Here is a 15211-nt window from a genome sequence, read left to right as displayed (position 1 = left end):
GAAAGCCCCAAATATTGCTACTGTTCCTCATTGGGGAGTTGTACCAGCCCCTTGATCATTTTGGTTGTCCTTTTCTGAACCAAATGTCTTTTAAGGTCCTAAGCTGGAGAGCTGCTAAGTTCATACACAGGATTTGCAGCAAATCTATTTTTGCAGAAGTCTGCAAAGAGCTGACTTCTACACGGCATCACAAATGGCTTCTGATTCCACCCTTTCAGATTTAACAGCAGTTTGCTGTGTAGCATTGAAATAGAAAACAGACCTTCCACTCCCAGTGTGATCTCCTGGAGTTCATTGTAGAGTTGTTTGGATCTTAACCAATGTAAACGGCTAAGATTTTTGTGGGTTGCATATGGAAATTTGATGGAAAATTCTAGGGAACAAATAACTGCACCAAACCACAAATATTTTAATCTGAAGAGGAAATAAAACCATAGAGTTTGAAGGCAGCTTCCTGTGTTCCTATGTCATCAAGTGTGTGGCATCAAACTAATGTACATAATCTACATTAATTTTAGAGAGCCAAAAACATATTTTCATAAGAGATCATGGCTGCTGGCCAAATAAATAAATGATTTTCACAAGCATCTGAACGCAGGAGGCATACAGCCTAGATGAATCAAACCGAAAGAGAAGCTTGGTTTTAATGTCAAATTGTAGTGTAAATGAAAAACTATAAACACATTTATAGCTTACCAACTGCTTAGCTTCTCAGCAACTTCAGTTGAGATTTTAGCATTTTTTTATATGAACATATTCTTAGTACAGGAAGCAAGTTCCTTTAGTCATAATAAAAATCAGTTGTCATATTTCATTTATTTCTGCTCAGTTATCAATTTTTTAATACTATTCCAGGATTGACTGAACTGGAGGGTTATTTTTTTAAAAAAAGCTTGTTTCCCCTGGAATATTAATTTGTGGTTTCATGATTCGCCAAGTGGAACAATATACTACATGTAGTGAATGAGTTCTGGAGCATCATGCAAAAGCATTCACTTTCAGTTAGCATCATATTCTTTTAATTGTCCGTCAGTCTGCTGGTATTCATAATGCTTTTGGTGTAAGCTCAAATTTGACATCCTCTGTATTTATTAGCAGGACCAAAATCTGTCTGGAATTTTGTATATCTGGTGAGTTAGGAGTAATAGCACAGCATTTTGCACCTGTGCTTGTGTGTACACATTTGTATATACACACAAACACACATGCAAATAAACCCCAAGGGCAGCCCGGGCAGGCATCCTAAGGATCTTGTACTGGCATTAGGGGTGCTATCCAAGTTTTCACAGCAGAATTTGGCTGTGCCTATCTGGTATTTATTTAGCATCAGTTTTGGCAAGACTCCATAGCTCTGTTCTCAATTAGTGATGGGTGCTTATAATCTCCATTTTTCTTTTCTTTTAGAAAATCCAAGTGTAAGACCACAAATGTCTGAAACCTTAGTTTCAGGGATGAATCCAATTCTACCTAAAAGAGACTCATTGAAAGAATGGGCATGATTAGTTTATTTCTAGTAAACATTGTAAGCCACCTTGAATCACAATTTGGGAGATTCTCAGTTCCAAATATTATTTTGCTCGCCTGTAAACTGAACATTTGTACTGTATTTGTTTGATTGAAATTTAGTGGCTGATCTGTGTATGATCATAATAAAAAAGATTTGTGAATAGGAGAAGGTGAGATAAAAAATATATTAAATAATAAACAATAAGAATCAAATAAATAAATAACAGAACCAGCAGCAGAAATAGATATAATTCCCAGTGCATATCTTTTGTCAAATTGTTAATACTACTAAAATTATCCCTTGGAGCTTTTCTTTTCCACCCCAGCTCACCTAAGATGCAAAGCCTTTTTTATAAGAAGTATTAAATATTTCCCTTGATGAAGAGTTTTCTTCAGACACTTTGGGAACCAAAAGTTTTAGTGCACAAAGATGTTTTAGGCAGAAAGCATGAAGTTGAAAGAAAACAAGTTTTTCGTTTTAATTGCTCATTGGCACTTTATTTTCTTATGAATGCACACCCGTCCAACAGCCATGACTGGAATTTATCACAGGGACCTTTTCCTTTCAAGCTGTTCCACAAGTTCACTCCAAGGAAGCTTCAATTAACTAGTGCCACCCCAAACTCCCCTGCAGATCAACTATCTAAATACTTTTGCTTCAAGATCCTGTCATCTCTAGTACAGGCCATAGAGCACACCAAGTGTGCATAATTTCCTGCAGAGACTTTCCGTATTAGATCATTCTGTTAAGCCTTAAGGTAGATTTTAATAGTTCAGTACAGGTATTTCAAATTGAATGAAGAATGAGGGGCTATGGAGAAGAACTGCACTGTGGTGTAGTGGTTATGTTGTTGGACCAGGACCTGGGAGACCAGGTTTCAAACCCCTACTTGGCCATGAAACTCACTAGGTTACCTTGAGCCAGTCACCAGCTCTGAGCCTAACTTACCTCACAGGGTTGTTGTGAATATAATATGGAGAGGGTAAAACCATGTGTTCCGCCTTGATCTCCTTGGGGAAAAGTGGGAAATAAAGGTAACAACAACAACAACAACAACAACAACAACAACAACAACATAGTAGAGGTAAGAGTTTACCACCATGGCCAGACTCTCAATTCCCTTCAAAATTCCTAACAAAGCAGTCTAAAGAAGAGGCACAAAAGGTTAAACATTTCAGCCTTCAGTTTTGGGCAGCATTCATATAAACATATGCCTACCAAGGGAAGGCCCTTATGCACATTACAACCTCCAGCTAGTACAGAAGCATAACGAAGCTCATTCCTAAGGGTATTTGTTGGTTCTTAGTAGCTGCTGTATTGCGATCCTGCATGGCCAAGGTTTCCTCTAGGCAATCCGCTCTTTCTGTGTTTCTCAGATTTATACATAGTGATTGTACTTCATTAAGCTGGATTTACAGTGCATAGTCTAAGCACATAAATAATTGAAACCCTTTTCCAGAGCACTGTGGAATCCTCAGCTGATTTTAAAGTAGTCTATCATGGTAGTTTTGGATAGCAGTTGATCCCATTCCACCCTATTGATTTATCAGTTAATCTTAACTGCATCCACACATGAAAGATCGCAAACATTCTAGGATAACAGCCTTAATAAAAAGACTATGCAAAATTTATTGTCTTCAATTCAAAAACTTTGTTACACGTTTTCCCAATTTGGCATTATAAATGGGAATTAGAAGTTGGATGTTAGGGAAAGAGTAGTACCTCTGGTGGGTGACATGTCATGCTCCTTCTGGGGGAGTTTGTCCACCTTTGGTCCCCACCCTGCACTCAGCTCTCACCTGTGGTTCCTAGAAGCTATAGCCACACCCTAGGAAGCTGTTTTGACTGGTCGGCTAAACCACGTGAGAGTAGCTGATGGTTTCAAACACTCAATAATTTAAGGACTTCTCCTGCATGCAAAGACAGGCTCCAGCGAATTGAGCAGACAAGACCAATACAGTGGTACCTCAGGTTACATACGCTTCAGGTTACATATGCTTCAGGTTACAGACTCCACTAACCCAGAAATAGTACCTCGGGTTAAGAACTTTGCTTCATAATGAGAACAGAAATCGTGCTCTGGAGGCGCAGCAGCAACAGGAGGCCCCATTCGCTAAAGTGGTGCTTCAGGTTAAGAACAGTTCCAGGTTAAGAATGGACCTCCAGAACGAATTAAGTACTTAACCCGAGATACCACTGTAGTGGGTCCAGCAATCAAGAAGGTGGTTTCTGCATGTGCTGTAGAGAAGAGTGAGGGGCAGATGGGGTTTGTCAACCTGGGAAGGTTGCCTGTCTTGGAGAAGGAAAAGTCTGATCCTCTGCTGCCTTGCAGCTATACTCATTCGTGAGAAAGGCTTTGGGAGTAAACCCAGAGGAAAAAATTGCTCCCACTGCCTGTTGGGACATTTTTGGGAGAGGAAAAGATTAAGGAGTAAACCCTACACAAATCCAGAGTGGTGGTTGGATGGTGCCTTGTACGTGTCCTTCCAGCAACTCCTACAAGCCCAGCTGGTGCTCTGCTTTCCTTTCGACCAGACCAGCAAGGCTGAGAGAGGGCTCTTGTAATCTGGGCAGCCCAGGACCACCTTACGCACTGCTCAGGCTTGCACCCCAAGGAGGGCACTTTGGTTCTGCTAACACAGGGGTTTCACTTCACCCCGATAGATGCATCAAGTTTTTCTATGAAGAAGTGACAGGAGAAATGCTGAAGGCCTAACCCATGCGAGCACATACTGATCTCGTGAACTTCATCAATAAAATAAAAATCTCGACATTTAAATGTTTATCCATGTGAAACCATTAAGGTTCTAACTTCTTGCAAAAAAAATTCCCCTCCAAAATTTGTATGAGTGCAATACGTGTGTGTCATTATTTCTGTCCTTTATAAATCTTCACCAATTTATTTTGCTTTAATTGTTGTTTAATCATGTATTTTAATTTGTATTGTATTGTTTGATTTATAAGCAAATCAGAAAAGATTTTTTACTGAAGGATGGCATATAAATTCTTTCAAAAAATGAACTCAGCCTGATATCCTGGCCAGTCGTAGACTTTCACAAATTGAATTATTTGATCATTTCTCAACAAGGTGTATGCTGTGGGCAACAAACTATCCCCTTGATAGAGCAACTCCTTGTTCTAAAAAAACCCTGAACCTCACATGAGTTTGATTATGTATTAATGGAGATCCATTGTCATACAAAGACAGGTTTTTACATTTTAGCTGCTGCGCATCTTCAGTGCTATGATATAGTGCTTTTAAGATCCTAGCTATAAATCATGCTTTACATGGGTTGTTTATACCTGTCCATAAAACTATATTAAGTTTGAAAATGTTTGTTTCAAGGCAAAGCGTTTATTGTTGAATTGAATCTCTGAGCAGGTCGGAATGGACATAAACTTATAACAGCTATAAAAGAGGAATCTACTAGCTAGTTGGCACGAAATTCTTCAGGGTTCAGCAACCCCTTGCATTGTCCGTTGCTGCTGTATTCTCCCCAGATTTATCAGCAACTCAATTAATTTAGGTTGTCATTGTTCAGCTACACAGTATAATTAGCACTTTAGTGGCAATTCTTTACATCTGTTCTTGTTAGTCCATCTGACTGATGTGATTCATGTGTAAGTATAGGCAGCTCTGAAGGCTGTAGGTGGTGTTCTCTCTCTATTCTATAAAATATTCTGGAGTTGCCTATTTTCTTTCTGTGATCCTGTTGGAGCTTATGTTAGGATGACCACTGGTGACCACAAACTGAAATGGTCACCAGTGTCAATTTGTATTTCCACTGCACGGTGAACCAAGCACAATGTGTAAAATGAATGCTGTATATCATATTGTGTGCCTTCAGGTGGAGAGATTATGCACATCTTACAAAGGTACTTTCACATTACTTATTTATTAGCTGCCTTTATATGCCACATTTTTCTCCAGTGAGATCAGGGTGGTGTTCACAGTGCTCCCTCTCCTCATTTAATCCCTACAACAAGCCTATGAGGTAGGTTAGACTGTGCAACAATGGCTGGCCTAAGGTCACCCAGTGAGCTTCATTGCCAAATGGGGATTCAGACCATGGTCTCCTAGATCCTAGTCTAACACTCTATTAGCTCAAGTTTTCACAAGCTGATGCTGAATTCATGGTGCATTAGAATCTTCAGTGTTACATGAGATTTAATAAATTCTTTCATTCTGTGAAATCTTCAAGAGCCACCATATTAGTAAGGTAAAGGTAAAGGGACCCCCTGACCGTTAGGTCCAGTCGCGGACGACTTTGGGCTTGTAGCGCTCATCTTACATTACTGGCTGAGGGAGGTGGCGTACAGCTTCCGGGTCATGTGGCCAGCATGACTAAGCCGCTTCTGGCGAACCAGAGCAGCACGCGGAAACGCTGTTTACCTTCCCGCCGGAGCAGTACCTATTTATCTACTTGCACTTTGATGTGCTTTCGAACTGCTAGGTTGGCAGGAGCAGGAACCGAGCAGCGGGAGCTTACCCCGTTGCTGGGATTCGAACCACCGACCTTTTGATCGGCAAGCCCTAGGCTCTGTGGTTTAACCCACAGCGCCACCCGCGTCCCTTACCGTATTAGTATAGTATCCTAAATAGTTAGTAGAATGTAATTTATCCTTTGTACTATCATGCCTACCAGTATAACAGAAAGGGCTATCTTGATTGTGACATACACTACAGTTGGAACAGCTTTGCACATCTCTACCAGGTTTGAACACCTGGGTCTCAGAGAGGGATTCTGTGGCATCTTCATTACAGTGGAACTTTCCCTAACCCCAAATTAGTGCCCTTCAGATGTTGCAGACTGCTCACAGCCTTAGCCAGCATGGCCAGTGGTTAGGGATGATGGGAGTTGGAGTCCAAAACATCTGGAGGGCAACAGGTTGGGAAAGCCTACTTTAGAGTTCCATCTAGAAGAGCTATGAATTGTTCTATTTTGGGCTGTGGTGTAGATGACCAGAATTATGTGAGTAATTTTTAATTTGTGTATTTTAACTGCTTGTTGTTTGGTGGTGTTTTAATTGGTTGAGGGTTGTTTGTTTGTTTTTAACTATTACCTGACCTAATCTCTTAGGAAGGGCTGGAGAGAAGGGACAGTATAAATAATGCGGGATCATTATTGTAAAATAATGCTTGTAAAAGTACTGTATGGTAAGAAGGCTTCTACTTCAGATGTCAAGTCCAAATCTTTGCTTCCATGGATTTTGATGAGGGCATACCCTTGTCCCATGTAAGCCCCACTGAAAGGAACAGATGCTACCCATCACCTGTGTATTGTGCCCCATTTCATCACTCATTTGCAAGATGCATGTGGAGTAAAAGCCACTGTTATTTTTTGTAACGTTCTAAAGACTTACAAAAAGCTCATGGTTTCTAAAAATATTGCAGAATGGATTAACAAAGAAGCACTGCAACTCATCATTTTAAAGCAGAGTCTTAAAATAATTTGTATAATTTTGGAAAATATATTCCACCCCAGAAAATGGCTTATTTTAAGGAACTGTTTTTCACATTACTTTTATAGCTCAACCGTTTTATTTCCTTTATATAATTGTAATGTTTTATATATCTAGGCTTCTTCACCTAATCTTTTCCTTCTGCTGTGAAATTGGGGAGTAACACCCCCCTTCCCAGTGGCTTCCATTCTTACTAAATTACATAATTTATCTATTAGCTTCTTAAATCTCCCTTTAGCTACTCTAAGTAGTCTGGCAGTATAGAAGTGGGCTGTATGCTAAATACAGACAAATTAGACATCTTGATAGTATACTTGCTGCAGTTTTGTCTGCTGTATTAAATTTATCTTAGTTGCAGCAATTTAGTTAACAGAGTTATCTCCCTATTTTTCCTAATGTGATTGTAGCCTCAAGCATTTAATTCCTGCTCTCCAGCTTTTAATTTGAGTAACTATTTCATATATTCTTCTTAAAGAGTTGAGGTACCAGTGTTGATCACAGAATTGAGACTCTAACATCTTAATTTCAAGCTATGTATATAGAACATCTGTACCTTTTGGATAGGGGAAAACATGCACACATCATTTGTTTCCTAAAGGGCAGTCTTTGTAATGGATCACTCTTAACAGTCTATACAGCTCCTTCCTTTAAGAAACATTGATTTGGTTTAAATGTTTAATGGTGTGAAGGCTCAGAAACATGCCACAGATTTTCTCACTCCTTCCTCTTTTCTGGTGAATGCGTCCCCTTCATTTCCTGGTTTTTTATAATAATGATTGGATCCAATAGTAGCTCTATTAAAAACATCGTTGTTTGTTAAACTTACATCCTCCGGGGCTCTTGTGGAGAAGGCACACAAAGAAAGTGCTCACATGATGACCGCAGGGTCCAAGTCGGGTCATATGGGAAGAGGCAGTCCTTGACGTATTGCAATCATGAGCTGTTTAAGGCTTTATAGGTCAAAACTAGCACCAATGTCAGGATTGTATTATATGCTCAAACTGTCTTGCCCCAGTGAGCAACTTGGCAGCTGAATTCTGCACCAGCTGAAGTATCCGAACCATCTTCAGAGGCAGCCCTACATATAACATATTGCAGTAATCTAACCTAGAGGTCACCAGAGCATAGACAACAGAAGTTACGCTATACCTGTCCAGATAGGGGCACAGCTGAGCCACCAGAGCCTCAAGCAACAGCAGTGGATCCAGAAGTACCTGTAAGCTACACACCTGCTCCTTCAGAAGGGGCTGTAACCCCATCAAGAGCAGGCAACCTCCCATCCATCTGGTCTAGGGAACCACCCTGTAACAGTGCCTCAGCTTTATCCAGATTGAGCTTCAGTTTACTGGCTCTTGTCCATTCCATTACAGAGGCAAGACAATGGTCCAGCACATCCTCTGCCATACTTGCAAGTGTAAAGGAGAAGTAGAGCTGTGTGTCATCAATGTATAGCTGTCAATGTACCTCAGAGCTCCAGATGACCCCATTCACAGTTCCTTGTTCATTATTCCAGAGTTCTGTAAACTTTTGCCAGTCTTGTTCACATTTTTAAATTTTTTCTTGCCCATATTTAACCCATTGAATCTAGGTAAGGGGATTCCTAAAATGGCCATTTCCCATAGTTTAATATTTCATTATCTAATATGTGATCCCCCCTCAATGTTTTGCATATAGGATCCTTGCTGTCAATCCCAGCATTTAAAAAAAATAAGTAAAGTCATTTTCAAAGGAATACTGCAAAATTCTCCCTATATTTGGCATTATTTTCTACCAGTAATTTTAATAGGTCTACTCTGAATAGGGCTTGGTTTGATACAACGACTAGCTTGCTGTGATGCTCAGATTGGCAAACTATGGTTAGCATCTTTCCCTCCATACTACATCTTGAAATCTGCTTGTACAATACGGTTAGGAGGCAGTACTAGCCAAAAGTGGTGGAAGAAAATGCTACTATGGAAAAGTGAAGAGAAGAGGAAGGAGATTTAGGAGCACATGGCATATTTGAGGTGTGGCAGCCTTAGCTGCTGCCTCAGACAGCGGATGCTGGCAGACAGGATGGCAGCAAGATCATGGAGGACAAAGCTGTGTGTGTGCCTTGCAGTCCTCTCTGTGTCACCAAAGCTTGTCTGCAGTCTGGTTGACTTCTGTATGTGGAATTTGTGTATGTGTTTGGGGGTGGAGGGGCCTTCCTTCGTTCCTTCCTTCCTTTTGAATTTTATTGGTTTTCTAGTAATCCAAAATATACAAAATCATTTACAAAACATTTAGTTGCAAATTAAATAAAACAGAATATAACATTTATCGATCTCAAGAGAATATGGTAATAATAAGTTTTGGCAGTGCAGGAAGGTATAAGGTAGAATTTTGATTGTTAACAATAACTTAATTATCTTTGGGCAGTTTTAATTATGACCATTAGTTACAGACTACCTGCATTTATTTTGCAAAATAAAAGCAAACGTACATGAGGAAAAGAAAGAAAAAACAGAGAAGAGGAGCTAACTGACTGTAGACGTCAGACTGTGTTATAAACTGTAAACACCCTTCTTCCATGTATATCATCATTTATGTAATAAACAATTTCATAACAAATAGCATAAAAATTATTGTGTTTTTTTGCCCCCTTATTACTGGGAACAAAGGCTTTCCTGCCCTTCAGAATACCTTGTGCCAGCCCTGATTCCAGAGCATTCAAACCATGTTTTGGAGAACCTGATCCAATAACTCCTTCCCAATAATTCAACTAGGGTGTCACATTTTCATGGGAGCAGAGACCTCTGGGGGTGTAGGGGGTGTTAGGGGCGGGGTAGTACTTGAGTAGGGGACATGTGCTTCTTTTGGGGTAGTTTATCCACCTTTGGTCCCCACCCTGCACTCAGTTTTCCCCTGTGGCTCCTAGAAGCTGTTGGCGTGTGGCAGCAGTCACACCACGGGAATGGCTTCAACTGGCTGGTTAAACCAGGTGAGAGTAGTTGATGGGTCTCAAACCCTCAATAAGTTAAGGACTTGCTTGCATGTGAAAACAGGCTCTACCAAATTAAGCAGACAAGACCAATAGGGGGCCCATTGGTCAAGATGGTGGTTTCTGCACATTCTGTAAATGAGGGGCAGGTGGGCCTTGTCAACCTGGAAAGGTTGCTCATCTAGGAGAAGGAAAACTCTGATTCTAAACCTTGTGGGATTTCTTGACACTTCCGGGTCACGTGGCCAGCATGACATCGCTGCTCTGGCGAGCCAGAGCCGCACACGGAAACACTGTTTACCTTCCCGCTAGTAAGCGGTCCCTATTTATCTACTTGCACCTGGGAGTGCTTTCGAACTGCTAGGTTGGCAGGCTCTGGGACCGAACAACGGGAGCGCACCCCGCCGCGGGGATTCGAACCGCCGACCTTTCAATCGGCAAGCCCTAGGCTCTGGAGGCACGCCCCATTGTCTCTCGAGACAGAAGGAAGCTAGCCAGAAGCCTCTGCACTATTCTGCTGGATAGGTAATTGCATCCTTAAATCCTCTGTGTCTTGAGTTCCCCTGTCCAGTCCACAAACAGCCCCCATATATAGAGACAGATTAATGGCATCAAACTGGATTTAGTCCCTCAACCACCAGGAAATAGCTTTACAGTCTTGATTCAGGACCTGTTTGCAGAAAGTTCTTGTGAGGGAATGGGGAAATATCATAGTGTGCCTTTTAATAGAAATGGTAATTGCCAGATGTTTAAACATCTTGGAGTTTGAGTCATTTCCAACTAGTGTCTCCACTAATGAGAAGGAGCCTGGTATTTGGAACATAGAAAGCTGGTTTTATTCCAGCTAGCTCAGTCTTGCTGACACTGACTAGCTGTGAGTCTCCAAGATTTCAGGCAGGGACTCTCTTCTAGCCCTTCCTTGAGATACCAGGGATTGAACCTGGGATCTTCTGCATGTGAAGCCTAGGCTCTTCCACATGACACAACTATGATGTACAATCTACTCAAACCAAAGCCCTTTAGTTCCCTTAACAAAAAGTTCCCAGAACAAAATCATGGAACAAATTCTCCATAAGACCGCACCAGGAATGTAACATTGAGTGGCAGCAGAGCAGTTAACATCTGGTCCTGGATATGCTTTTCTTGAAGAGTGTAGCACTGGAAACTCCCCATCCATGCCCTGAAGGCATTTCTGGCACTCCGTAGAGCATTGATAATTTGGGGCTTTATTGGATTCTGGAGTATCATGGATCCAACTGATGCAGTGACAGAAGTTGGGCATCCTTCATATCCAACTGCTAACTGAATTGATTTGTAGGTTTTTAAGATGCTTACCTCTTTATTGCAGCGAGGTAATTACATCATAAATGCAACTAACGGTAGCAAAACAGTCCCCTTTTCATTTTGGTACAGTTGTTTGCTGTTTACACTTCCTTATTAAGAGGCTGCCATTTGTTACCTGGGGGTGGAGGGATTTTCAGGGGAGAGGAATTCACCAGCTTATCTTTAATATTGGGGAAATCGTTTAAAGCCCTTAATTTATGTTGACTTTTTAGCGTATGGTATTGCAATTAAGTCAGATTAATGAAAGGTAAATTCCAGCCTCTCTATTAAAAAAAAAAAAGCCTTGTAAAGAACCTAATTAGCATGTTTGTTTGTTTAGCCGCTAATGGCTTAATTGCATGCTATCTTGCTATTTACAAATAGGCATCATTAGAGAAGAATGAGCATGAAAAGCAAAGTGTAGCATTCATACCAGCAGAGGAGGAAGGAAGTGGAGGGTCAGCCATTGAGGGGAACTGTGGAGGAAAATAACTAGCAAGAAAGTTATTTTCTTTACCATTCTCTGTTATTGTTCCAAACACATACAACATGATTTTCAGTTGCTATGCTGATTAATGAGGCATGGAAATGTGGGGCGGGCGGGGGGCCTTGCTGTTCCTCCCACCATTCCTCTGCATCCAACCAATCAATGATATTCCATCACCTCTCAGTCAGCTCCCTAACTTTTGTGCTGCCTTCACAGGAGATCATGCACCGGGGAGCATGAGGCCTCTGGTGAAAAGGGGAGGCGGGGTTCTCCTTTGTCTAGGGGTGTCCCAATTTGGGGGAATCTGTTTCATGGGGTTCCTGACTGACAAACTCAGGCTATGTGTCAAGGATTCAGTACCTCGGCATCTTGTGCCACTGTTCTTCCTGATCTAGCAGGTTCCTCCACTCCTGTGTCAGAGTCCTGGCTGAGGTTCAAGGTTGGAATCATGACACAACGGGGACCAGTAATGTACAGGCAAACCGTCTTTCATGAAGGTTTAGCTGCCATTGTTGTTCTATAGGCTATCAATGGCTGCTAGCCATGATGGCTAAGCATTGCACTCACTGTTGAAGTCAGTCATGTTTCTGAACACCAATTGCTGGAAAGGAAGGGTGTTGTTGTGCTCAGATCCTGCCTATTATTATTATTATTATTATTATTATTATTATTATTATTATTATCAGGTATTAATATTTTATTGAAAAGGTTTCAGCCATAAAGGCATAAAGTGATACAAAGAAAAAGGGACGGAAAAAAGGCACAAAAATGTGGAGAAAGACATAGATGAATATATACGAAAAATACCCTAACCCTTACATTATTTTATAAATTTTATATTATTACCCTAATACATATATAAATATTAATAGCCTGCTACATTTTGTATAAACTCATTCCAAATATTGTCATATTTATTTATGTTGTGCTCATTTCTTGCTTGCAAGCTTCCCATTGGGCATCTGATTGGCCACTGTGAGAACATGATGCTGGACAGGATGGACTACTGGTCTGATTCAGCAGTGCTATTTTTCTGTTCTTGTGTTTTCCTTTGATAAGTTCTAAAGCTCCCCAGGATCTCCCCAAACGCAGTTTGAAAACTACTGCTTTAGAAGTTCGACATTTTAAAAATTGAGCGCTGTTCCAGTGGCATTTACTCTGCACATCAGTGATATAGCTTGGAATGTTTTCCATTCCTTTATCTTTTCTACTGAACCTTTCCACTTTTAGAAATACATTTTTTTAAATAAAACTGATTAGTAATAATTGTTAGGCTACAAATAATTAAATAATAGTCAAACTTGACAGCTGGAATTGATATGAAGCCTGCCAAATCTAAAATAAAAGTTTAGTTCACTTTTTCAGATGAATGTCTTTAAGAAGCACATGCATTTATATGCAAAGGCATTCAGGTGTCCTTAAAAATTGTCATATTAGTTAAAGTGCCACAATTTTCCCTTTAAAATTTAATATAATGGTAATGCGTACACTATTGAATTGCCATGTTTTACAATATTTACAGGCATTCCAGTAAAATTAGTTTCCAAGTACATATTTGAATATAACATTTAAGCTGCCCAAGTGCATTTTATTCAAACTTATCAAATATTTCAGCGATTGGAAAAGGTTTATAAGTAGCATATGGCATATAAAATTAACTTGACATACTGTTTTAATTTTGTTTAGTAAATATAAGTCAAATAAGCATGCCAAGATTGCTCCATCAAGGCAGCATAAATGTTTTTGGAAAACCTACATCACCACTATGCATACAGAGGGACCTCTTTCTCTTTTATACTCTCTCTCATGCGTACATGAAATTGTGCATGAATTGGGAAAAGTAGGTAGAAAGCATTTTCATAATGCTGGAACTTGATAAAATTGCTGGGCGGTGGGTTCAAGACATTTGTGTATTTCCTCACAAATGTTGTAACTAATTTTTGAGATTCACTGCCACAAAATTTGGCAATCGCTGCTGGCATAGATGGCTTGAAAAGGAGCAGATAATGGATGCTAAACCAAACCAGTATCATGAACTTTTCTTCCTAACTGTAAAGCTATTTTGGCACATAAGTGGTGTATTACTTAATTACCATTAATAAAGAACTGTTAAGGGGCACCACTTTTATCAGAGCTAAAATCCTTCGATATACTTGACCAGCCAGATGCATAGAAATGCAGTGCAAACTCCAAAGAATCAAAATCTTTTTTTAGTTCCGCATATTTGATTCTGGTTCTTAAAAATTTGATGCTGGTGCCTTTGAGTTTAAAATATATTTCCTGACTTCATTTCATTCAGCTCTTTGGTATGCCAGCTATTTTGCAATTGTTAACTCATTAAGTTGAATAGAATTACTAATTATTGGAAGAAGAGGCCCTTTTTAAAATCCATGGTACCTTGGGGGATTTTCACTATTTTTTGTCCATAAAGATTTAAGGATAATGCAAATTTTATCATATTTTGTCCTTTAAAAAAGCTAGAGGCTTTGCATCCTGATAGTCAGAATCAGCGCTGTAGTGTTTAAAAACAGGCTGGGATTGTAGTAGTATTAGACAGAGGGTTACATGCATGTTTAACCTGCAGCTGTTCCATTTTCAGCTCAAAGAACTGTGGGGCATTTTCCCCCATTCATATTAATTGAATTTTAGAGTGACCTTGTTCACGTATTGATTTGAATTAAAATTTTCTACATCAAGGTCGAGCTGGCACATATCCTACAGGCAAAATATTAAAAAGCCAAGTACTGTGTCTATCAGGATATCGACAGAAGAAGTTGAAATTTAATAGGGAGAAGTTTGCCTCAGAAGGTAAAAAATAATGTTGTCTTTGTAATGCAATTTAAGAAGTAGACAGTCTGTCCACTGAAAGAAGCTGCCTGTTTTCAGAATATCTTCAAATTGAGGCACGCACTTTATGGCTTTTTATGGAGCTTAGCTTGTGTTTCTGGCAATGGGGAGCTGTGGATTAGAGAGCCTATATGCTGCTATCAATTTTAGATGTTACTGGCTATTAGACACTAGAAAACAACTAGATAGTGAGGAAAGGATATTGCAGAATATAGCTGGATATGTGTTTCTCCTTCCGAGCTTTAAAGAACAGGGTCAGACCAAGTGACACAAAGGGAGGGTTCTTGTGGCCAAGCAGCTGTTTTGCTTCTCTCCCAAAGGTGAGAGAAGGTGTGGAGCAAAGTAAGAGCAGCACCAGCTGCTTTCCAGGGGAAACCCTGCCAGATGGGTGGGGTATACATCATCATCACCACCATCATATTATTCCCACTCCAACCAAGGGAGAAAAGGTTGCTGACTCAGAGCTGCTCTATTTTCAAGGTCGGGGCACAACAGAACCATCACCCAAATCCCAAACTGCCTCTCATCCCCAGTTGAAATGGGGCCTCTCACTCGCAAAAGAAATAACCTTATGAAGTAAAGGGAGTTGTATCCACTTTAATTCAAGTGGTGCCAGAACCCT

At 40.2% G+C, this 15211-nt stretch overlaps 1 protein-coding gene across 4 annotated transcripts in view; it reads left to right on the top strand.

The window, feature by feature from the left end:
• The window catches only part of MED27 (mediator complex subunit 27), a 174111-nt gene that overhangs the window by 114450 nt on the left and 44450 nt on the right, over positions 1-15211 (top strand). The window contains exon 5 of one of the 4 annotated variants that reach the window (XM_028715863.2): positions 1405-3963. The exons of the other annotated variants lie outside the window; for them this stretch is intronic. Within the exon in view, the coding sequence (XP_028571696.1) occupies positions 1405-1419 (15 nt within the window). The 3' untranslated portion in view covers positions 1420-3963. Of the gene's footprint in view, positions 1-1404; positions 3964-15211 lie in introns of those variants that run through there. 4 annotated transcript variants of the gene reach the window in all.

This window comes from Podarcis muralis, chromosome Z, assembly GCF_964188315.1.
Source record: "Podarcis muralis chromosome Z, rPodMur119.hap1.1, whole genome shotgun sequence".
Lineage (NCBI taxonomy): Eukaryota > Metazoa > Chordata > Lepidosauria > Squamata > Lacertidae > Podarcis > Podarcis muralis.
The sequence above is the reverse complement of the archived record's forward strand: the minus strand, read 5'-3'. Positions and strand labels throughout refer to the sequence as shown.